The sequence below is a fragment of the Gymnoscopelus braueri genome, assembly GCF_963280865.1.
Source record: "Gymnoscopelus braueri genome assembly, chromosome: 14".
Taxonomy (NCBI): domain Eukaryota; kingdom Metazoa; phylum Chordata; class Actinopteri; order Myctophiformes; family Myctophidae; genus Gymnoscopelus; species Gymnoscopelus braueri.
The window spans coordinates 30065342-30090557 of NC_137619.1; the positions used below are offsets into that span (position 1 = coordinate 30065342).

A 25216-nucleotide genomic window follows, 5' to 3' on the forward strand; every position below is an offset into this window, starting at 1 on the left:
AATGCAACTCAAATGAAGTCCGCATCAATTGAGGCTTGAACTGGCAACCTTCAAGTTTTGAGGCACACGTTTAAGGGAGAAGCCATTGGACCAACAGACAAGAACCTGTGAAAAAGGAGATCACACAGATGATACAGTTTCACGCAAATAGCTGAAAAATCCTGGGTTTAAGTGTTTTTCAAACTGCTCCAAATTGCGGACAATCTAAGGGCGGAGCTTACTGGTCAACGTGATACATGTGTTCCTCATGAGTCAAGGCACATGTGTAAGCAGGTTTAATGGCTGTCGGCCAAACGAGGCATGACTTTTGCCTGTTTAAAGTTTGCATTTTCAAAAAATCGCTATAGCGCCCCCCCTTTGACCAATTGGAGTAATATTGGTTTCAGTGATATTTGGAATGACCCTCAACATTACCGCAAAGTTTCAAAGAAATGTGAGTCTGCATGTATGTGTTAGGGGCAGATGAATAATTGTCATAAAACTGCAATATTCATTGGCTCATTAAAGCTTAATTTTTTCACTTATGAAAAATATTTTGCACATGTTTGTCGGCATAGGTCCAAAGTTCATGTCTAAAACGTTTCGTGCAGATTACTCATAAATACCAGGAGGAGATAGGTTTTAACTGTTTTTCATATAATTCAAAATGGTGGGAGATCTAAAGGTCAGAGGTCAAAAGTCAGAGTGTGAAAGTTGTTGATCATGAGTAGACGCATATGTATATTGAAGTTTCATGGCTGTAGGTCAAACAGGGCATGAGTTGTACCTGTTCAAAGTTGGCATTTTGCTATAGCGCCACCTTTTGACGAAAGATTGTGAGAATTATTTCTTGATAGTTTTTCATGACCATCTACCATATGGCCAAGTTTCGTAAAAAGCGTATGCACGGTTCAGCCAGAACTGCCAAAAGTGGGAGAAGAAAAAAGAGGGGAACATTAAAACAGGTCCAGAGCTGAGCTCTGGCCCCGTAAATAACACTAGACCATACCCGGTGAAGGGCGCAGACGAAAGTAGTTGCAAACTTGGGGTTATTGCACGTCCTGTAGCGCAGTCCCCCCGCGGCACCCCCCGCGGTCACCCGTCTCCACGGGCAAAAACACCGTGACACATGCACGTGCTGCGCGCACGTGCATGCGTCCACCAAAAGTCCATCCCCCCCACCTTCTGAGAGCCAGTGACACCCCTGTGTGTGTGTGTGTGTAGTCTCGCGTTACCAGACTGTTGCCTCCCACAATTTTCAAATGTTTCCGGCTTACAGTCTGGGACTCGGAAGCTCTGATCATGATTAGAATATAAACCGGATGTGGAGCCTCCTCTCCATTTCCGTCTTTACAGTCGCGCAAATTTATCCTAATAGAGAGAGAGAGAGAGAGAGAGAGAGAGAGAGAGAGAGAGAGAGAGAGAGAGAGAGAGAGAGAGAGAGAGAGAGAGAGGCTTCAACATCCAGGACATGGAAGAATGAAGTGGTGCATTCCATGTAACACAAGTAAGAGACTACACCTCTACTAAAGTTTAAAGAAAGTTTCAATGGGGCGTGGCATGGAGGTGATCAGCCTGTGGCACTGCTGAGGTGTTATGGAAGTCCAGGTTTGCTTTGATAGCAGCCTTAAGCTCATCTGTGGGTCTGGTTTCAACTGGTTACAATACAACATAGATTATCTATGGGGTTCAGGTCAGGCCAGTTGGCTGGTCAGTCAAGCACAGAAATACCATGGTCAGTATCTGCTGGTGTTGATGGCACTATGTTTTATCAAGTCCAGATTCAACACAGTCATCTACCAGGAGATTTTAGAGCACTGTGTGCTTCCGTATGTTGACAAGCTTTATGGAGATGTTGATTTCCTTTTCCAGCAGAACTTGGCACCTGCCCACAGTGTAAAAACTACTAGTAACTGGTGTACTGACCAAGGCATTAACTGTGCTCGACTGACCAGCCAACTGGCCTGACCTGAACCCCATAGATAATCTATGTTGTATTGTCAAGAGGAAGATGAGACACACCAGACCCATGCCACACAGATGAGCTTAAGGCTGCTATCAAAGCAAACCTGGGCTTCCATAATACCTCAGCATTGCCACAGGCTGATCACCTCCATGCCACGCCCCATTGATTAAGTAATTTGTTCAAAAGTATTCCAGACCAAGTATTGAGTGCATGTGGTGAGTGAGGGCAGGTGTATACTGTGGTGATTGTGAACGATGAGTGGGTGATGAGTGAAGGCAGGTGTGGTAGATAAGGAGGTGATTGTGAATGGCGAGTGGCTGTGATTAGAAGAGGGTGGTCTCCACTCCTGGACTTCACAACTTCATTAAGAGTGTACAGTATATGGGATGCTGACATTTGCTTTGACCACTGTGAGTTTACCATGCCTTCAGCTTGAGCGTTCTTTCCTGAACAAGAGTTTGTATTAAAATAACAATAATAGCAGCACCATCCAGAGGACGTTGGCAAATATTAAGTGTTTAGGTAGCAGTGGGGAATGCAGGTCTTCAAATGAAACCTTCACTAGTTGTTTGCTTGCCCGTTGAATAAAGGCTGACATAAGTACAAAGCTGGGCAGTGGCAAAGGAAATGAGAGAGAGAGAGTTGTTGTAAATAGCTTTTGCCTTGTTATGTGCTGCTTGGGGCTTTGTATGTTTGAGTGGAGACACAGATGGCTTATGAAAATGTACAATAACTTAAGATACAAAAGAAAAGTTATTTATTTAGCTATTGCTCTCATCCAGCAACTGTACAAAGCACATATGCTTCAGTTGTTAGATCACTGGCATTATAAGTAAAGAGTACAAGGTCACAAGTGCTCCAACAAAGTTCCTGTTGAAGAAAATATAATGAAAGTGGGAAGTAAAAAGGATAGCAATCTGAGCCAAGAGGAGGTAGGAGTTATTAATATTATTGTCATATTTGTTTTGCCATGCAGTTATTCTGCTTATTCGGTGAATCTCATCCTGAAGGAGCAGAAGTACAATCCGAATCAGAATTGTTTTATTTTTACGTAGTTATTCATTTATTGTTGAAAGGCTGTTCACCCATTAGATTGAGATATCTTTTGTTATAATTGGAGGAAGTTGCTAGTAGTAGGCTAGTAGTAGGCTACATAGTATATTTCCAGCCTCAAAAAAATATCTGTTGCCCTGAAACTTTTGTTAAGTTGCAAGTATTCTGTCTGCCCATATCTATGAAAATTGCCTTTCAAACTTCCATCCATCATTATCCCGGCCATGTTTAATGCACTGCAGTGTGTGAGGGCTGCAGGGCCGGATTAGCACTATGTGGTGCCCCAGGGCGACCTCAAGTTGAGGTGCCCCCCGCGCGCCCGCGTGCAAAGCGCGCATGCACCGAAATCGTGCACTCACGAGAAAAATTGGCGGATTTTGTTAGTTTCTTTTCGGTTTTTGGTTACTTTATTTCGGTTTTAGGGTTAGGGTTATGTTAAAGTTGTACAATGCAGAATCACAAATAACGATTTTTAGCAACCTCTGCTGGTCACTACCGTCACTGCATACAATTTCCCTAGTCCTCGATTACCCAGAATTCCATTCGTTTTCACCGGAAGCCGGAAGCGTTTCAAAAAGCGATCTTTTAATTGTTTTATACTATCTACGGATCGTTTCTCTTAGCCAGTGGAGCATTAGTTACCATGAGCTGTGCTTTCTTTTTCTGTTCTTTTTCGATCTTCCAATCCTACATTATCTTAAAATCAGCGTGAGGTTCCTTTTTGTTAATAGCGCGGTAGTTCCTGGCCAAACAGGAAACCGTTGCGGTAGTTCCTGAGGACGTCGGCCACGACGTCATGACGTTGGCCAGGAACGTCATTTTCCCGGGAAAGTCCCCCCCGTACACGTTCAATAGAAAATATATAAATAAAAGGCTTCCGGGGGTGAAATTCACGGAGTGGGTGTTGTGAAACTTTTGCCACTCGCAAAAGATATACAATTTAACTTTAGTTTTGTTGAAAACGTTACCTAGTATTACTTTAAGGTTATGTTATTTAATTCTTATTTTTTTTTTAAATAAAAAAAATTGGGTGCCCCCATTGGCTGGTGCCCCAGGGCACTCGCCCCCAACGGCCTATGGGTAATCCGGCCCTGGAGGGCTGTGACTCTGGCTGTGTATTGCTGTCCGTCACTGGGCTTTCATCCGGATCTGGCCAGTTTGAGGCCAGCCTAACAGAATTCCACGGAGAAGAGCATTAGCATTTCATGGTGCACTGGGGAATAGCTGCCAAATAGCCTGTTGCACATCCCAGTATCTGCAGTATCTCTCTCTCTCTCTCTCTCCCCTTATTCTACTGAGCATCCTTGCAAAAGGCTACAATGATCCCCTTTCTTTTTGATCCTCTCTCTCTCTCTCTCTCTCTCTCTCTCTCTCTCTCTCTCTCTCTCTCTCTGATGTTCTTCTCCTCATCTCTACGTTATTGTTATTTGGTTGCCCCTCTGCTCCTGATTTACGCTGCCTTAATGTAGTCCTGTGCAGGAAGTCAGCAGATGAATTTGTCATTTGTCACGTTAATAGTCCTTCCTTCTCTGCACAGTGCACAGTGCACAATGCACACACACACACACACACACACACACACACACACACACACACACACACACACACACACACACACACACACACACACACACACACACACACACGCGCACATGCAAGTGCATTTCTCCCAGTCTATTCACAGAACAACCAAGTCTTATTCTCTATCCTTAAACACCCTCCTCCTCCTCTCAGACCTCCTGCCTCATTCTCTCAGCCTTGATGACTCTTTTTCTTCTTCACCCTCCCCCTTCTATTCCTCCTATACATCTCCTTCTCACATCCCCCTTAATGCTACAGCGGATCCAAATCAAATCCCATCGCCAATGCAGCCTTGAATTCTTGTCTTCCCCTTTGATGTTGATCATGTGTTTTCCCATACCTTATTTTGTGTGAGATCAAAGCTTACACGCCACAAAACCATGTATTAGACAGCACTTTTGCCATGTACTTGATTTAGGCCAAATCTGGAATACATTGATGTGTTTTTGAGTTTTAGTTATTGCCACAAAAAAAGAAGGAGAAACTGCACATCTGAGTGCAGGGCTCCGCTAGGCCGGGGCCCTCAAAATTTGGAAGGCAGTTATAGACTATTGTAATGGTATATGAGAAATCTGACTGATTTATCTTTATCACACGACTTCAGAGATAATGTGTACCGATTTGTGTGAGTTTTGTAAAAAGGTTGTAGGCGTTGCAGCAAAAATTAATGTTTTGATGAAAACAAAATGATGGAAATTCTAGTCTGACACAAAATGGTTGGGGCCTATATGGGGAGTTGTGTCATGATTCAAATAATCCAGGGACAAATATATTTTGATTGTGCGACTTACAGTTCAACAGTGATAGGCGAAAATCGGCCTGTTAAAGCGCCATCATTATGCTGATTAAAATATTTGTGGCAGAGGTTCTTCCTTGGCCTACTGGGAGTGTATGTGTGCAAAGATTCACACCGATCGGTCCAATAGTGCCGGAGATTAGCTGCTCACAGACATACAGACACACGGAAGGACGGACAGACGGAGGCGAAAACATAGTCTCCGACCTTGGCGGAGACAAACATTATTAAAAAAAGTTGGTAGCTTGTGTTGTTAATACTTTTTCATGGCAGCCATTTTGACATGAAACACAGGCGTTATTAATGATTCTAATTATCTCCACCAGCCAAAGGCAGGCCTCAAGATTACATTTTTATGAGTGTGTGTGCGTGAGTCTGAAGCTAATCTCGCAAACCGCACCAACTCTTTTGTGCATGCTACCAGTAGGCCAAAGAAGACACTCCCCAAATATGTTTTCCAATCCGTAATCGACAACAATATTATTTCGTATTTTTGTGAATACACAAAAATACCCCCAACTCCCAGCCACACGCTGCCCCATACTAACAAGAAATACATGTTCAAGCAGTGAGTCAAGTAAGAACACACTGTTCATTTGCAAGCTTGTTTTAAAAGCAACAGCTGGCAGAGATACAGTGTGCTCTCTGTGGAGTGCACCTTTCTGCTCCATTTTCCGTTCCATTTAATGTAATGGAGCCTTTCAGTGAGCCAACATGCACAATAACAGCATCCTGACTCTGTTTGAACTTAGTGGAACACAATCTTAATTAGTATCATTGGTAACACCTGTGTTAATGTTCCCATATTAAATCTGTACACTCTCTGATTTAGGAAGAAGATAATAGAACCCGCACACTCACATGCTCCAACAAATGTTATGGAAAACATTCTTCAAACTAGAAGTGTTTACTACACCACATAAATAAGACACCCATACGTCATGTAATTAATTTGTGGGTGGAACAACACAATAGAGTAATCATATAATCAATTATAATAAAATAATAAAATACATACAGTGCGATACATTTTCATTTTGCAAAACACAAGTGAAAAAACAACAACATTATTACTGACTGAATAGATTTACATAATCAGGTATAGCTTAAAGGGATACTTCACTTTCACATAAAATAAACATTAAAAAAATATATTTAAAAAAAATGAAAGAAGTTATGGCAAAATAAAGGCCCCCTCACACATTAGTAGGACACTCTAATGCGTGAGGGGGCCGTGATTTTTCCATTACTTTTTTCATTTATTTTTTATATATTTTTTAAATGTTTATTTTATGTGAAAGTGAAGTATCCCTTTAAATCATGGGCAACAATAGAGAAAAAGTTACAAAAAGTGATTGATTGGGAAATCCTCATTAATGCGTTGCAGTGTCCAATGTAGGCTATAAATCCGCAGATATAAGTATGCATGCCTCATTGGCCACTGGGCCGCACATCAACGCCGCCCCCCATAGCAGTCTAGCTTGCCATAACTCAGGCAAGAAATATGCCTGAGTTGTTATAGTACAATAAGTCCCTGAGATTAAAACTTTTTTTCTCCTGTTTTATAACCATTACTGTTACTAGCTATGTAAGAAAAGTTATTTCAGTATGAAAACCCTTTTTTTTTAATGTAACCTATATCATTACATAATTACATGTCGGATTTATAACAAAGCAATCCTCATAAAAATCGGTTGAGAATTCAGCAAGTTATGATGGTATAAATTGTGGAGAGACCCCCTGCTTCAACAGACATACTACATGGGGCATACGTATTAGGTGGCATATGGCTCCTCCTGCTAAATATGGCAGCCACGATGACACATCGCTCCAATGAACTGCAGTGGCCAATGAGGTATCTACTTGTATACTGTATATCTATGGCGGATACAACATCTATATTTGGCAATGCACGTGTTCACTCTCTGATTTAAAGGATAATTTAACATTGAGGATCGCACTGTGCAGTATTGGGTGGGATACAATAACGTTTAAGTGCTGTTTTGTACATTATGCTCAGCTGTTTCAATTAAAAGCACCCCACTGCTCTACAGATGTTTAGGCTATTTTGGAATGTAGTTTACCGCATGCAATATCATAATATGCAAAATTAGGCAAACACTGGATCCTTATTATGCAGCTGATTGTGCTCATCATTAAATATAGATTACAATGTTCTTCATTCAGACTGTTTTCACATCTTCAAAAGAAAATACAGAACAATTTGTTGTTGTTTTTTGGTCATTTTGTAGCGAAGAGCAAAAGCAGGGGTGTATAGTGGAGTGGGACCACAGAGGAGCAACTCTCCCCCACTTCTAAAAGTAGAATTTCGGTTTTGGTCAATTGAATTGAGTAACCACTTGAACCCCAACATCCATGATATTCTGTGGGGAACTTAAGGCAAAAATAGCAGATGTACAAGCTCACAACATCCAACCCACAGGTTGAGAACCCCTGCTCCACACAGTGCTGCAGTTAATGATAGAGAGAGGCTTCTGTTTGTTCAGAGTGATTCGGTGGCTAATTATGATTACACAGGCGTCTGATGTAGCCTAATGTTTGCTTTAGTCAGAGTGTTTGTCTGAGTGTGTGAAATTTGAACTTTGAATGTGTGAACGTTGCAAATACATCTCAATGGCAGGTAGATGTTTGCATATTTATTGGACATACAAATGTAGTAAAAATATTATTTTATTAAGACTTAATGTGTAATAAGTGTTTTTTATTACATTTTATAAAACATTTTGGAGACACTTGCTATGCATCCCATGTCTATAATGCTTTATAAACATACTTATAATGCATTATAATCTTCACATGACACTGTATAATATATAACTCATTAAAAAAATCATAACGCTTTATAACAATAGTAATAACACAAAGCATTTTATAATGACTTATACGGTCAAATATAATATTTCATAAATGCTGGACACTCATAGACATTTTATGTCTAAGCATTATGATTAGCATCATGATTATTTATGAGTTCTTATAACTATAATTAATATACAGTGTCCTAAGGAATACAATAATGCCATATAAGTATGTTTATAATGCATCATAGACAGGCGATGCATAGAAATTGTTACCAATGTTTTTCTATTAAATGTATCTGTGTTAAAAAAGGTTTTTGATGTCAAATGTCATTGCTGACGTGAAACGATTTGTTTGACATCGCGGGGGTACAGTACACGTCCACATTGCATTCTTTTCACACACTATACATCTCTCACATCAAAACAATGATATACATACTGTAATGTCACATATTGGTGTGGGATGGACCCAGGCGCAGGGCAGCAAGGCAGGTGTTTTAATACAGATAGATAGAGAAGACTGATCAATGATCCGACAAGGACTGATTGGGGAACTAGACTAATATACAAATGAGGGCTGATTACACATGAGATACAGCTGCGGAAGACATGTACAGGTATTTCTATGTTATGTAATGTTCATGTTCTAGTTTTCATGGTTCTATGTACTGTACATGTCTTCCCCAGCTGTATCTCATGTATAATCAGCCCTCATGTGTATATTAGGCCATATCCACACGGAGACGTTTTAAAAAATGTCACAGAGTCGTTTTCAAAAAGTTTACCGTACACACGGAATCGTCTCAAGAAATGTGTGTGTCCACACGAAAACCACTGAAAACGCCACAAACTGAAAACGCTGTAGTATATATGCCTGGCCTGTGGGTGGTGCTGTGGAGGAAAGTTACAAAGTACATTTACTCAAGTACTGTACTTAAGTACAATTGAGGTATTTTTCACTTTACTCGAGTATTTCCAAATTCCAATACTTTTACTTCTACTCCACTACATCTCAGAGGAAAATATTGTACTTTTACTCCACTACAATTATTTGAACGCTTTAGTTAATACTAGTGACTTTGCAGATATAATCATGACATTATAAAACATTTATATTTATTTATTTGCCCTATTTTACATAGACTATTTAAAAATAGCCGATCTACAAGCTCACAACGCGCATCGCGACGCATTGTGAGCTTGTAGATCAGCTATTTTCAAACATTTCAGTACTTTAAGTATATTTTGATGCCAATACTTTTGTACTTTTACTTTGATTGAACTCAAGTAACATTTTGAGCAGAGGCCTTTTACTTGTAACAGAGTATTTTTATATTGTGGTATTGCTACTTTTACTTGCTTTTACTTTTACTTTACTAACATTGACAGCTACTCACAACGTCTCCTGAACGCACAGTCTGTGTAAAGTCTACAACACATACACACACAATGCGTGACAGAGACATACCATACAGAGAGAAGCTGAACGCGGATGCAAAGGCACGCTACCTGGAAAAAATGTCATTACATCTGTGCCCCAGATCATGTAATGACAGTGTGCCCAGTCAGAGTCACAATCATTCATTTCATAGACTGGTTCACCTGAACCGAAAATAAAATATAGTCATCTTGAGTACTGATTATTTATATATTAGTATTTATATTATTAGCGAAGTATTATTATTATTATTAATATTATACTGTTCATTCATTATTCATTAAGCTAGTAAGTGAACGGAACGGAACCTGTGTTGCCAGATTTTGCGAGAAAAATAAGCAACCAGGTCTATGAAAACAAGCCCAGAAGAAGTGGCTTAGTGACATCAGCTACTTGAATGAAAATAGCCGATCTACAAGCTCACGTGAGCTTGTACATAGGCTATTTAAAAAAAACTCTTGCAATAAAATAAAGAATACTTGTTTTGTTTTTTTAAACATTCTAACAACACTATAGCCCTAGAATGTCTGTGATCTTACATACATTTCAAGTATTCCAAATACACAGTCATAGATCTCTCTCGGTCCCCCACTGTGTAGTGCCCATCTGCGCGGCCATAACAGTGCTCTAAACTCCGTCTGTACTCACCCAATAATTAATTCCTAAGACGTCTAGTCATATTTTGTCCTCTAGTTTCATATCCATGTGAAAGTTCTGGCAGAAAACGTGTGTTTGGTCAAATATCTCCACTTTTTCACGAGCTGCACACGGAGGTCTTTCTGTACGACGAATATACGTAACTTCCTTTAGGACGCACAAATGTTTGGGACACACAATTGGCAGGTGATGATTCATTACCCCGCAGCAATCACAAGCACCTGTCAATTGTGTGTCCCAAACATTTGTGCGTCCTAAAGGAAGTTACGTATATTCAGTGCTGCAATCATTCCTGGCCCCTCGCGTCGTACAGAAAGACCTCCGTGTGCAGCTCGTGAAAAAGTGGAGATATTTGACCAAACACACGTTTTCTGCCAGAACTTTCACATGGATATGAAACTAGAGGACAAAATATGACTAGACGTCTTAGGAATTAATTATTGGGTGAGTACAGACGGAGTTTAGAGCACTGTTATGGCCGCGCAGATGGGCACTACACAGTGGGGGACCGAGAGAGATCTATGACTGTGTATTTGGAATACTTGAAATGTATGTAAGATCACAGACATTCTAGGGCTAACAACACTAATGCTCTGGCACAGAACATTATCATGAAAATATTTGAAAACCACTGGTTTAAAAAAAAAAAAGGAAGGAAGCAAGCCTAAATAAGCAAGAACACTTTATAAATAAGCCACACAAAAAACGCAACCCGCAACTACCAATTTTACAAGCAACTTTACAGAAAAAGCCAGAAAAAGTTCTGCCCAAAGTCGCTTATAATAAGCCGACATGGCAACGCTGATTCTCATTCAGACTCGGTCTCATCAATCAACACAACATGTTTATATTTTTATTGTGTGCTGTCATGCTTGTTTGAGCACAGGTAGAGAGCCTAAATGTGTTTGTTTCATTGTATTTAAGATATTCGATATAATTTTTTTTTTTTTAAATGCCAGATTTAGCTAATACGGCCGTAAACGTTCCATTCAAAGTGCTAGCTTAGCCACTAGCGTCCTGGTTGAATTCAATTCAATTCAAAGGATTCAACCTGGTGTTTGTACTTTCTCTATTTACAACCCGTACATCTACATAAACGTTCAGATTTCTAATATAAAGTGCTTAACTCATGGCCATGGATGTTAAAATTCACTTTGAGTGGGTATAAGTACCCGTATCTTCCGTATTGTTCAATAAAAAGCATTTTAATCCGATCGGCAGCCATTTTCTCATAGAGTTATAATGTATTAGAGTGCAATACTCCTCCCAACCGGTAGGGTCGCGTAAATGAAAGTCAATGGAGAAAATTCGAAGTCAATGGCCACCAATCGGATTAAAATGATTTTTATTGAACAATCCGGAAGATAGGTGTACTTATGCGGGCCCATACATAAGTGTAACATCCGTGGCCATGGGGTCAGCACTTTATATTAGAAATATGAACGTTTATGTAGATGAACGGGTTATAAATGGAGAAAGTGCAAACACCAGGTTGAAGTTCATCCATGATCGTCGTAACAGACGACCGTCATGTGATCCATGGTCAACAGCAATGCGTTTGTTTTCATTCTTATAAGACCGCATGGCTCATTTGTATGCACGTGAATATACTGTACATTAAAAAGTAACTAAGCGGAAAGTAACTAAGTACATTTACTCCATGTCCACTTGTGGCTGTAAAAGCCCTATAGAGCGTCGCAGTTCCCGCCCACTTCCTGTTTTTTTTGGTGGAAGAAAAAACTCAATGCATTTTTCCATTGACATTTCCAAAAATATTTATATCTATTAATTTAAGCCTCGAATCAAGCCATCATGACATGACATGAATCATGACCATAAACGTTTGATTCTGTGAATTTTTTTTTGTTGAAAACGGCAAAACAAAGGGTATTTATTAAATATAGTATATCATATAATTAAATATAAAATAAAAAAAAATCACAGAAAAAAACGTTTTATGGTCATGATTCATGTCATCTCGTGATGGCTTGATTCGAGGCTTAAATTAATAGATATAAATATTTTTGGAAATGTCAATGGAAAAATGCATTGAGTTTTTTCTTCCGGCACCAAAAAAAACAGGAAGTGGGCGGGAACTGCGACGCTCTATTGCGTTAAGTAGTACGAACGCAATGCTGACGGGGTCGGGGTGTTTGTTGTTGGGGGGGGGGGGGGGGGCGGGCGGCGGCGCATGCAGGGTCGGGGGGGGGGGGTTCGGGGGGCACGCATGCAGGGGGGGGGTGCTCGGCGCATGCGGGTTAAGCGAGAGGTGGAGCTATAGCGTCATCGTTTCAGGAAAGAAGCGTATTTGGTTGTACACACGGAGACGCAAGGGTGGCGTCTTCGGGGGGTGGGGGAACGGGGGTGGGGGGACAGGGGGGGGGCGGGTTTAAGCGAGAGGTGGAGCTATAGCGTCATCGGTTCAGGAAAGATGCGTATTGCCGTATTTGGTTGTACACACGGAGACGCAAGGGTGGCGTTTTCAGATTAATTCACTCTGGGACCCGTTTTCAAAAATAAGCGTATTGCAGACCTAAAACGCCGGCTCCGTGTGGCCAAAACGTGCAAACGATTAAAAACTTATGCGGTTTCACCTAAAATCGTATCCGTGTGGATGTGGTTAGTCTTGTTCCACAATCAGTCCTTGTCGCGTCATTGATCAGTGTTGCATCAGTTTGTGATTGTGAAGCCTTCTCTGTTTATCTGTATTTAAACACCCATGCCTGCCTTGCTGTCTTGTGTTTGGGTCCTCTCCACAATAGTACTGTATGTGATGCATAATAAGTCATTGCACAAGCAAAGTTCTGTAATGTAATGTTGATTGTCAGAGGTCTTAACTCATACATCGACAACATCAATGGTGGAGATGTCAACCTGCAAGGTCATAAAATATTTAATGTCATTTTAACTGCTTGTTGCTGTTGATGTTTGAGCTAATTGGATGATGATGTTGTTTTTTAAGTGACTAAATATATCAGCATGCATCTTGGCATTTGGTCCCAGACGACAATGTTGACCTTGTCTAAAAGGATGGAAAACAAGGTTTTACAGAGATTATATGCATGGACAAGCATGCAGGGGAAAGGGGCCAACTACCGATGCATTGGCATGAGTCTTAATTGCTCTGGATAAAAGCAAAGTGTGTCTGCAGGGGTGTGTGTGTGTGTGTGTGTGTGTGTGTGTGTGTGTGTGTGTGTGTGTGTGTGTGTGTGTGTGAGTGTGAGTGTGTGTGTGTGTGTGGGGGGGGGGGGTCCCACAAACTTTCAGAATTCACCAAAAAATCACAATCATAATGAATCATTTCAGCCTGTGCCGTTTTGGCATACATTAACCTTGCTCCTTCTGTATTTTTTCTCTAAAGTGTTATCACTTTTACCTCAACTTGCAATTATTTGTCTTTCAGTCCCCCAATATTTCCCCCCAATCAAAGATTGGGGGAAAAAAGGATTTTAGATGACCTTGTCATTCAGCTCATGTGTCTCATTGTTAACCCTTCCAGAATATTCACTATGCTTGCTGTTAAGACATGCAGGTCAATCAAGAATCTAATACTGGATCTTATGGATCTGATTTGAATTGGTATAGGGGAGAGCAATAGATGATCATCAGCTTAATTCACATCACTTAGCTTTCCGTCGGGAACTCTTAAAAGTAAAAAACCCTGAGCAGAGCTGAGCTAGCTTGTGTCAACTTATGTCCTGCTGCTTTTCTATCTTTTTGGTTTATGTTTCTTCTGTGAGAACTCATTTTGAGGTCACAACAATAAAAAAAAAAGTCTGGGATTCCATTTCTCTTCAAAGGATTAATGTGAGACCCCCTTCCCCCAATGCATCTTTCATCATGATACAAGGGATTCTCTCTCATTGAGCCCAGCATGTGTTAGGCCTACAGAGCTCTCGCTGTAATAACACATGCTTAGAACTTGCCACTAAAAGTTGTAACTTCTTCTCCCTCATCTCCATTCCATTTCTGTTTTCAAATGTTCAAAATGTTGTCCCACCTAGCTGATTCTATTGCCCTCATCTCCTACCTTCTCCCCAGCCTCTCTTGTGCTCCGTTCCTCCCCACACTTTCTTCCTCCAATTCCTCATCCCCCTTTCTCATCCTCTTCCGTCATCCATGCCCTCCTTCCCCCTCATTCCTCCATGTCATCTCTGAACCGTTCTTTTCTCGTTCCCACTCGGCCGTCCCTCCGTTGCCGTATCTTGTCTTTAATGGCTTCCTTTCCTCTCCTCCACAGCCTGTGAACTGATGAACCAGGGGATCCTGGCCCTGGTGACATCCACGGGGTGCGCGGCGGCCAGCGCCCTGCAGTCGCTGACGGACGCCATGCACATCCCCCACCTGTTCATCCAGAGGAACGGGGACGGGACTCCTCGTGCCGCCTGCCAGCTCAACCCCAGCCCGGAGGGGGAGAGCTACACGCTGGCGGCCCGGCCACCAGTACGCATCAACGATGTCCTGCTAACCCTGGTGTCCGAGCTCCGCTGGCTAAAGTTCATCGTCTTCTACGAGAGCGACTATGGTGAGTTCAATCGTAGAACGTGGATGGGAAGATGTGCGTGGGTGTGTGTATTGGGGATTATAGATTACTAGAGGTTCAGGCCGCCACACGGCCCTCACACCTACCTCGCACTGCCTATCCGACCAATATGCCCATATATGGAGATTGCTGTATCTGTCAGTCTTTGTCCCTTTTATGCCCATATTATGGAGATCACTGATGTCATCAGTACATGCCCATATGGGCATGCCCCCTTTTATTCCATGTTTATATACCATGTTTATGGTTATGTGGTCATAGTGACTTGTTCGTGGTTTGTTTATGTTGTCATAGTGATGCAGCCATGGTTTGTTTATGTTGTCATAGTGATGTGGCCGTGGTTTGTTTATGGCTGAGTCAGAATGACATCCGAGGTCCGCCCGCCAGCCGGCCGGCCTGCCCGCCCGCCCTCCCATTAGCCAATTTTAATATTGGATAGGAAGATACAGCAGGCAGTGGTTATTTTAGTAACAACGATCTTTATGCCAAATCTTTATGCCTATAGTTATCATTGGGCCTCAGAATAAGAGTGACTATAAATTTTAACACATGCTGCTTAACAATCAACAGCATGCACTTCGATTGCTGATATAGAGACTTGATGACTGTGTGTTTTACACACATGGATACGTGTGTGAAGGCTTATGTAAAACCTCAGCTTGATTTACTGGTCAGTCATCAGTGCATATTGCACACAAAAGCACACGTCTGCATTGTCCTCACTCCGTTAAAAACAGTCTTGCCTCAGAGCTCTTGCTTAATTACAGTCCCTGTCACTAAATCATTTTTCTTTTGCAAAATCCTTTCAAGCATGTAGATGAAATGTTCATAGTCAACATTTAGAAGTGGAAAACTACCCAATGTGCTAATGTGCAGTAATTAATTTGTACAACCTTTTTTTTCTACCACGTAATCCTTATTGTCTCCGCCAGGCCGAAAGGCATATGTTTTGCACTGTGTGATTTGTGCAAAACACATTTTTGGACAGTACTCCTACAGATTTTGTCCAAAACTCACGCAAATCGGTACTCAGTATCTCTATAGTCATTGAACAAAACTCTTTCAGATTTTTCATATTCCATCCTGATTGACTAAGATTGGCTTCCAAAGTTTGCAGGCGTGCTCCGTTTTGAACAAAATGACTCAAATCATGAAAGCAAATTTCTGTGAAATATTGCATGCATATTCTCACTGGGCCGAGGCAGAGAAAAAAATCCATGAATATTTTCAAATCAGCCTCATGGTGGCGCTATAACAGGCTGATTCGTGTTTTTACCTATAACTGCACCGATCTGTGTAAAACGTTGTATGTGCACACCTTAGAGGCCAAAGAAAAACCTTTGCCCTGTATTTTTCACATCTGCCTTTTATAGCGCCATCAGGAGGCCGACTTATGTAAAACACATGTTTTGATATTAGTGACTGCTACTGGTCAAACCTTCCACATGTCGCGATTTTAGAATCAGTAGAAAATAGCCAATTCAATTCGATTCTTTTTTTTTGTGTTTTTCGGTTTTTTTTTCATATTAACACAGTTTGAATGTTGAAGAAGGTTTGTATTGCAAAAGATAGTCGTTTTAGAATCATTAAGTGGTTTAGTAGTGAGGCATGAGTAGTTTTGGTAGGTCGTTGAATCCATTGTTCTCCGGTTACACTCTCCTAATCCCCGCCCATCAGTATTCACGCCTATGTTCTCTGTTCTACAGTGGTGTAAAGTAACTAAGTACATTTACTCAAGTACTAGTTGTATAAAAATATAACATTGTAGCAAACACAGCAGCTAGGTGAGGGCGGCCCCAGCTAAACAACAGGCCACTCGACGTTCGTTCGTATGGAAGTATTTCACTGAAGATTAGACAAAAACAACGTTGGAGTAGCGAAGCTAGCAGCTTAGCATTGTTAGCTCACCGTCAAGCGTCATGGCTGAACTTACACCTCGTGTTTGCATTTCTCCATTTACAACTCGTACATCTACATAAACGTTCAGATTTCAAATATAAAGTGCTTATCTCATGGCCACGGATGTTATAATTATGTACAGGCCCTCATAAGTACCCGTATCTTCCGTATTGTTCAATAAAAAGCATTTTGATCCGATTGGTGGCCATTGTCTCCATTGTGAGGTGTATTGCACTCTGATACATTATAAGTCGATGAGAAAATGGCCGCCGATCTGATTAAAATGCTTTTTATTGAAGAATTGTAACATCCGTGGCCATGGGTTAAGCACTTTATATTTGAAATCTGTACGTTTATGTAGATGTACAGGCTGTAAATGAACAAAGTGCAAACACCAGGTTGCAGTTCAACAAAGACGTCACGACGAGCTAACGAGGATGCAGGGCATTAGACAGTGTTGCCAGGTCTGATTATTACAAGTAAGACGCGCAAACGCTGGAAGCGAACGCAGCTCTGAAATATTTTGTATTTACGGACTTGTAATCTGTGTTATTTCACAGTGATGGGGAGAGAACATTGACTGTGTGTGTGTGTGTGTGGGGGGGGGGGGGGCAGGCTGTTGTGCATTGTAATCAGAGCATTGTCTCAATTCCTGCACTCTGGCACACTCGGGTGGCTGCTGACAGGCAGTGCACGCATGTGAGTCACATGGCACGCATGTGAGTCACATGGGTGCGTGAGCCAATGAGAGCATGAACACAGACACACACACACACACACACACACACACACACACACACACACAACCCAAGCAGAGTTACATAGTAAGCTCCACTTGGTCGGAGGCGCGGCTTCGCCGCGCCTCCTTCCGCGTTCGCAATAAGTGACTTTGGGCTTGTTTTCCTGTAAAGTCGCTTATAAATATTTAGTTGCTGTTTGCTTTTGTTTTGGCTTGTTTCTTAAGTGTAGCTGCTTATTTGGGCTTGCTTTCAAGATTCTTTTTGAAAATAGCTGATTTAATAGGGCTCAAGTGGTGAAACTGGTCGTTTCTTTTGGGCTTGTTTTCATAGACCTCGTAGCTTGTTTCTCTCACAGAACAACGCCAGCACTGGATTTTATAAATACATTTACTTACATTGGCTATTTGAAAATTGCCGATCTACAACCATGCATTGTGAGCTTGTAGATCTGCAATTTTCAAATAAATATTTTATTAAATCTATTATGATGATGATTATTTAATGTGCCTATTTTTTACAACACAGATCCTGTATGGGGGTCCCTGGCACTAAATAGAGTGGACTGAAAGGGGTCAATGGGGGAGTGATTAGAGGAGTGGCTAGGCTGAGAGGTGCTAGAAGTGACAATTCTTTAGAAGGGATTATCTCAGTTTGCACTATTATAGATAACAAGATTCAAATGAGCACATCTTCTTCAAATATTATTTCAATGAATGATACATCATATGAAAGCGTATATTCTGTACTTTAATAATCTGTAAAAATAAAAAATGCCAACTTGCGGCATAAAGCATTGTACCCAGTAATTTACTCCTTCAGATTTTATCCAAATGTGATACAAATCGGTACACATGATCTCTATAGTCATGTGATCAAGACGGATCTGTTACATTTTTCATTTTCCATCCTGATTGGCTAAGATTGACATATAAAGTTTGCAGGATTGGCCCGTTTTGAACAAAATGCCGCAAATCATGAACACAGTCCAATTGCGGTGAAACTTTGCACGCACATTTGCACTACGTTGAGGAACAAATGCCACGGTTGCCACCCTTTTAACATTGCCTTATTATACCGCTACCAGGAGGCTGTTTTTGGCATTACATTTTTTTCCCAAACATCATCGGTACACATATATCATTCACATTCATATTCCATCCTGATTGGCGAATTCCGAACATTACTGGCCCACAATAACCTACCTGACCTGGTGGAGACCTTTTTCTAGTGTAAGGTATTTTCTCTATTTTTTTTACTTTCCGCCTATAATGACATATCCAAAATAGGGATGCTAGGTTAAAGGTGCTGAAAATATTTTCTCTGGAGCAGGCAAGCCGTAATTCACATGGTACAAACCTTTAATATTAGAGATTCATGATGAAATTATCCCATTAAGATGTAAAATATTGCAAAAGGTTCTAAAAAGCATCTTCAATGGCAGCATGCAGACACATGAAAGCAACGGAGATCAGATTGTTGCAAAAGCAAACCATCATACGTGTGTCTTATTAAGACCCGGCTTTGATAGGCTTTGAAGAGTCATACGCACTCAGTAGGAGTCGTTTTGAAAGAAAAAACACTTGTCCAAGCACGCACCCACACACTCACACTCACACACACACACACACACACACACACACACACACACACACACACACACACACACACACACACACACACACACACACACACACACACACACATTATTTACACACACACCCAGACACACACACGCACAGCCTGAGTTAAAAATACATCAAAGTTGAGGGATAAAATAAGATCTACATTCACCAAGCACTATCTTTCTCATCAAGTCCCATTCCCACTTGCACTGAAAGTAGTAAATCCACTGCGAGTATCACATATCAGTGTAATGTAGGAACAGGAGCCAGGCAGTCTCTATGTGGATCCTGAGATACATAATTTACTATTTGTTGTTTTTTACATGCATAGATAATCAACAGTTAGCCTAAGTAAGTTTCATATTCTTGACTTAGATAGACACGTCTTTATTTAATAGGTTGATTTATGGATGCCAGGAAGATAGAGAGTGGGTACTGAGTAGCAATAAAGAGACCACTTTATGCATTCACAGATATGCCCCATTCCTATCTCACCCAGAGGTCCCCACAGGTCAGACCTTTCTCCACCCACGCTTGGCACAAAGCAAATGGCTCTGCTATAGAACACAAGGGCAGAGAGATGGAGGGAGTTGCCTACTGCATTGACATTCCTCAGAGGACACTTTGCCACCGCTGGCTAATCTCTTTACCACTTAGACGAGAGCGATCTACTGTAGAGAGGGAGTGCAATTCTGTGCTGTCTATCTCGTAGAGAGATGTACACAGTGCAGAATAAACTGTGGTAGATGTAGTGTACAGTGAAGCAGGCAGGCTGGGGAATATTGTGCCTCCAACCCCACCGCCATCCCACACACCCATGCCTAATGTGTGATGGGTGCACAACTGCACATAGACACAAACACACGCATGCACATTGGCGGCCGCGCGCACCCGCTTCAGGTTTAATGTAGCTATCCGTGATGCAGACGGTGATGTGACTTTAAGAGTGCCCCAAGTGGATATATGTGACAAGCTGTTTCACTTATCCCGAGATCCCTCCTTGGATTGGCCTCTTCCAGCGGCTCTCCCTGTGTAGAAAGAGCCGACTCAGCAGTGCTGTGCTGGATCGATTAAAATACCAGTGCAACACAGCAGAACACTTTTGCCACCCTGTGAAAAATGCAGGATTTTTTATTTTTCTCCATATAGAAATTCCACTATCTTTCACATCTCGGTTCCAGCTAGTTTTGGCGTACAATAGAGTTGTTCTGTGGAACCAATTGTAAACTGTATTCAGATTACATAGTAAACAGTACAGTATAGATGCATTGGTATAGTTCTGCATAGCAGACTATTAGTCTTACGTTGTAAGTCCTTCGAGAGTGGGACTATGTCCAACGTGTCTTGACTTAGTCTAACCAGGCACGGCAGGTTAGAAATAATGCCTCGGGTACCAGTTCTAAGGAGGCAGCCTATTTTTAAGGCTGCTAAATTAGGCACTATATAGCCAGCGCTGCTGACATTTGTTCTTGTGTTACAGTGTTTAACTCAGTACTCATTTAATTAAACTGGTGTAGCAGCTAATTAGGGTCCTCATTACAGAACAGTCAAAATACACAGTGCATGCCTCAAAGCAGCATTGCTGTGACGCTTGCTACCAAGCACTGCATGCAAAGATAAGCAGATTTGCAGTGCATTAAGAGGCATCTCTCACGAGAGTGTGGGAAAGGCTAAATGGCCCTCCACGCCAGCTAATATTTTATACTGTATATAATTACACTTGTAATCTACATATGCTAAGAGTGCATGGGCCTGTGTCATTCTAATTGCAGGGTTCTGTATGTGGGATTAGCAATAGTGAAAATGGTGGACATCAAATCACCTAACTCTAGTAACTTATGGGTTAGACTCAGATATTGTCAAAGCCATACATTGCAAGCACGCACGCATGCACGCACGCACGCACGCACGCACGCACGCACGCACGCACGCACGCACGCACGCACACATTCCCACCAACGCCAACGTGGCCAATCACCACATGAAGTGTAATCTTCCAGTGCGAACACATTGTTTACCTGAGTTTGTTAAGAATGATGAGCTGAACTAGTCATGAAATTAATTTGGGTGTAAAAGCCTTTTTTCAGGCTCCAAAACAAAAAGTAGAGACTAGAGCAAAAGCGTTGTGCAGTTTGCCTCCAAGCTGAGTCAAAGTGTTTTTTTGTGAGACAACAAACACAATGAAGATAAAGCAAGCTGATTAGTTGCACATTCCCACTGAGAATACAGCAACAAGATTCAAGATTTTACATCCCATATACAGGTATACAAAAGTAAAATTCATAGGTTTTGGTTACTCAACAATTATAGCAATAAGAGAAAATAGAAAATAAAATAAACAATAATAATAACAATAGATAGAAATAGCTTATAATAATAGAAGATTGTGAGTTACCTTTGTCAGGTGCGTTTACTACCTCTAAATATTGTTGGATTCCTGTGTGTGTGGAATGTAAAATATAATAATGTGTGGTGTGTGTAAGGTGCTGTGTATGTAAGTCTTACCTTATCCACATGAACCCTTGTATCCCTATGCTGGGCATGTCATAATAGTGAAAATAGCAGATCTATTTTCGGCAAATAGATTGTGTGTAGTGGGCAGCAACAGGCCATTAGTGTCTATTGTTCATTAATCTCTCAAGACATGTTCTTCTAACAGTAGAATCTGTCAGCACCACTGCCTTAAACATGTAATGTTGTTGTTAGTAGGAATAAACACAGAAGCACTCGGGTGGAAGTGGACTAAGAAAGGGAGGGAGCTAAACTGAGTTCCTGTTTTACACAAAAAAAGGAGGTGGTGCCCCAGAGGCAAAAACAAAGAAAAAACATTTTCTTTACCCCTTTTATTTTTTCAGAATGGGGTCCCAAATGTATTGTTCATAAGCCTAGTTGCCTATTGGAAAAAGCTATCCCGGAGCCTGCTGGTCCAGGTCTTGAGGCAGGTCTTGCCAGACAGTAGCAGCTGAAACAGTCCGTGGTTGGGGTAGCTGGGGTCTTTAATATTCCTATGAGCTTTGCTTCGCAATCCACTTCTAACACACCCAGAACCTCACTAATATTCTCTTGACTATTTCGTGGGCCTTTTCGTACTCTCTAAGATGAAAAACTCCTACATTAGAGCATCTAAAGGTCATTCAATCGATCATCCCGTCCTGAGCAGGTTGTTGCTGCTATAAAGGTCTAGCTTACAAGATATCACTCCGGATATTAAGACATTTTCTTTCATAACATTACTATCACAGGACTGAGATGAAATGCATTATAGTGGTGTGTCAAAAAAAGATGGCTCTGTCAACATTGTGTCCGTGTCTCCGTGCAGGAATATCTGTTTTGCCGCTGCCATATAGCTCTCACCGGCTGATGCTCCAATAATTAAAATGCTGACAACCCCTGGCATATGTGGTGTCAGAACTGTATTACTGAACCATCAGTCGGCATCAGTTAACATGTTGCATGACAGACCAGACAGTGAGTGATGGGCACTAAGACTGGAGCTACAGACGGGTGGCAATTTAAAGGAAAAACCTGAATAATTGAATGGAGGAACATAATGAATGCAGATGCTTCTATACTGTACAGGTGTACTGCATAATACAATTCACACTCTGTGGCATGTATAAAAATGCTGAGCAGTTCCGTTGACCTCGATTTTGGATCAAGATGGTAAGTGAAAAAGATCTTTGACTATGAAAGAGGGTTCTTTTTGAGGGCACAGGTGGCAGGAGCTTCACATTTTAGAGTTTCAATGGTGCAGAAACCCTCGGCAATGTTCTACAGAGAAGTGGAAAAAGTTATGGTCAGATGAGTCATCCGTCACCATATTCTGGACAAGTAGGCGAGTGCATGTGTGGCGTATACCAAGAGAACAGTATATGCTGGTTTCACAGCCTCACGGTAAAAGATAGCAACTGCCTGTTCAGCATTGTCAAGATCTGTTCTAAGATAACTGAGCAAAACAAGGAGACCGTAGTTCTTTTTGTAAAGCTGCAAGCATTTTTTGGCTTCTCCTGGACATGTTTTGGCAGGTGACTTTTCTCTGCTGCTATCAGGGCATCATTACGTTTTACTCGCTTGCATAACCAACCGTTATTCTAAATCCCCTTGGCAATGCGACTTTTAAACGGTTTGTAGGTTGTTTTTTTCTTAAATGTTTTTAATCTATTTGTTTTTATCCTTGTTACCTTATTTTACCGTGAGTATATTTGAGATCATTATTCCTCAGAGTACGTGTTTGTTTATGTTGTTGTATAGTCGTGTGCCTCTCTGTTACAAGCTGCTTGAAGCTAATTGCCCCTAGTGGGATTAATAAAGTAGTTTGAATTAGTATGAAAGCTTAGCCGCTTCAATGACGGGCTCTAGTGGCCACCTTTATCCTATGGTGAAACACTGCTATCCTGATTGTAGTGCTCTCTTCCAAGATGAAAATGCCCCCATCCATAGGGCATGAGGGGTTGGTCATTGAATGGTTTGATGAAAATTATATGTTATGCTTTCGCAGTCACAAGATCTAAACCCAATTGAACACCTATGGGATATTTAGGACCGACGGGTGAGACAGCGCTCCCTATTACCATCATCAAAACACTAGAATGGTGTTCCATTCCTCCACGAGTTACAGACACACATCTTTGCCAAGTTGCATTGAAGCTGTTCTTGTTGGGGTTTCCTTTCAATTCTCACCCTGCCAGCACTGCCACGGAATTGCCAAGCTTGTGAGCTGCACTGTCTGTCTGTGACTGAAGCCTGGGAGAGGCAACAGATTTGACCAGCTGCCACTCTGAGACTTTTGAGCTGTGACAGCTGTTGAAAGTCCTTTTTGCTATAACTCTCAAAATATGTTCAGGTGAGGGTTTGAATGAGGGAAGCTGATCTTTATATCACCATAATTACAAACATAACACTGCCTGCAGCAGTTTTTCTTTTCTTTTGAGGTGTGAAAAGGTGAATTGCTCTATGTTGACACGTTTGCCCCATTTTAACACTGTGGTTAAATGTGCAAACCAAAAGAGGAGTACATACTGTACAGTACAGTATATCACTCTGATCATGGCGGAGCACTTTGGATATCAAAAATATCCAGAGTGCTTCCAAGTGCACAAAACTCTTGGTTCGATCGTCACTTCATCTGTGTTATTAGTACAAGTCTAACCGAAATAACAGATAAAATAACCGTAAACACAAATGCCAGAAACCGAATCTTGTGAATGCTCTACCTGCGGATCTCAATAGATTTCCTCTGCTAGAGCACTGAACAGTCACAGGATCATCAGCATAAGGGGTAGGAGTGTGTGTGTAGTCTGTGCACAGATGCAATCAACCTGTGTCCGTTGGCACGTTGTAGATTTTTTTAGTCCTTCCTCGATTTTGATTGGACTGTCAAAAAAGGTGACATTGGGTAGCTGCACTCTTTTCAAACTTGAGTGCCGAAAGCACTAAAACGTGCAGCGTTGGGAAGAAGAGCGCTCACAGCATCTCTTTACCATAGAAATGCATGGCAGTTAAAAAAATATATAAATCTGTGGACACAGCCCCTAACACATCTAGCACATGTAATCAATGTCATGGAAAAAACTCCAGGTGTTTGGGTGTGTTTGACTCCTCCGCCCCAAGGTTTTTGTTTCTCGGGCGGGAGAGAGCAACATTAAGTGCTGCAGTTGGTTGAGCGCTGTGCTATTTTGCTTTTGTATCACAACTCAAACAGCTGCGGTTCTCCTGGCCTTGGGGAGGCGTAGCGTGTCTGGGTGTAATGAAGTGTGTCAGGGAAGCTGATTCACTCAAATCTCCACCAATGCATCAGTCGCATCAAAAACACATCGCAAAGACAACTCCTGGAGCTCCTCATCTTGTTCAGTTAGTCATTTAGGATTCAAAAACCTTTGATGTTGGACCATAAGTGTTTCAAGAGATCATGTTCCATTCCTTTGATTTGCAATTAATAGTGATTGCTTTACCCTGTGGGAAGCAGAACATGGTTTCGGTTGAATGTTTGACATGCGAGCAGTTAACTGCGAGGTAACCGCTGACTCCTGCTAGAGTTTGTAGTTACATTTAGGCGTGCATTAAACATATGATTAATGGCAATGAGGTGGAGAAAAAAAACATGAGGAGACAGCTGTGAGG

At 41.4% G+C, this 25216-nt stretch overlaps 1 protein-coding gene across 1 annotated transcript in view; it reads left to right on the plus strand.

Annotated features, from left to right (window-relative positions):
- The window catches only part of grid1a (glutamate receptor, ionotropic, delta 1a), a gene marked incomplete at its 5' end in the record, with an annotated part of 363364 nt that overhangs the window by 204192 nt on the left and 133956 nt on the right, over positions 1-25216 (plus strand). The window contains one exon of the mRNA XM_080449344.1: positions 14533-14817. Coding sequence (XP_080305470.1) covers positions 14533-14817 — 285 coding nt within the window. The remainder of the gene's footprint in view (positions 1-14532; positions 14818-25216) is intronic.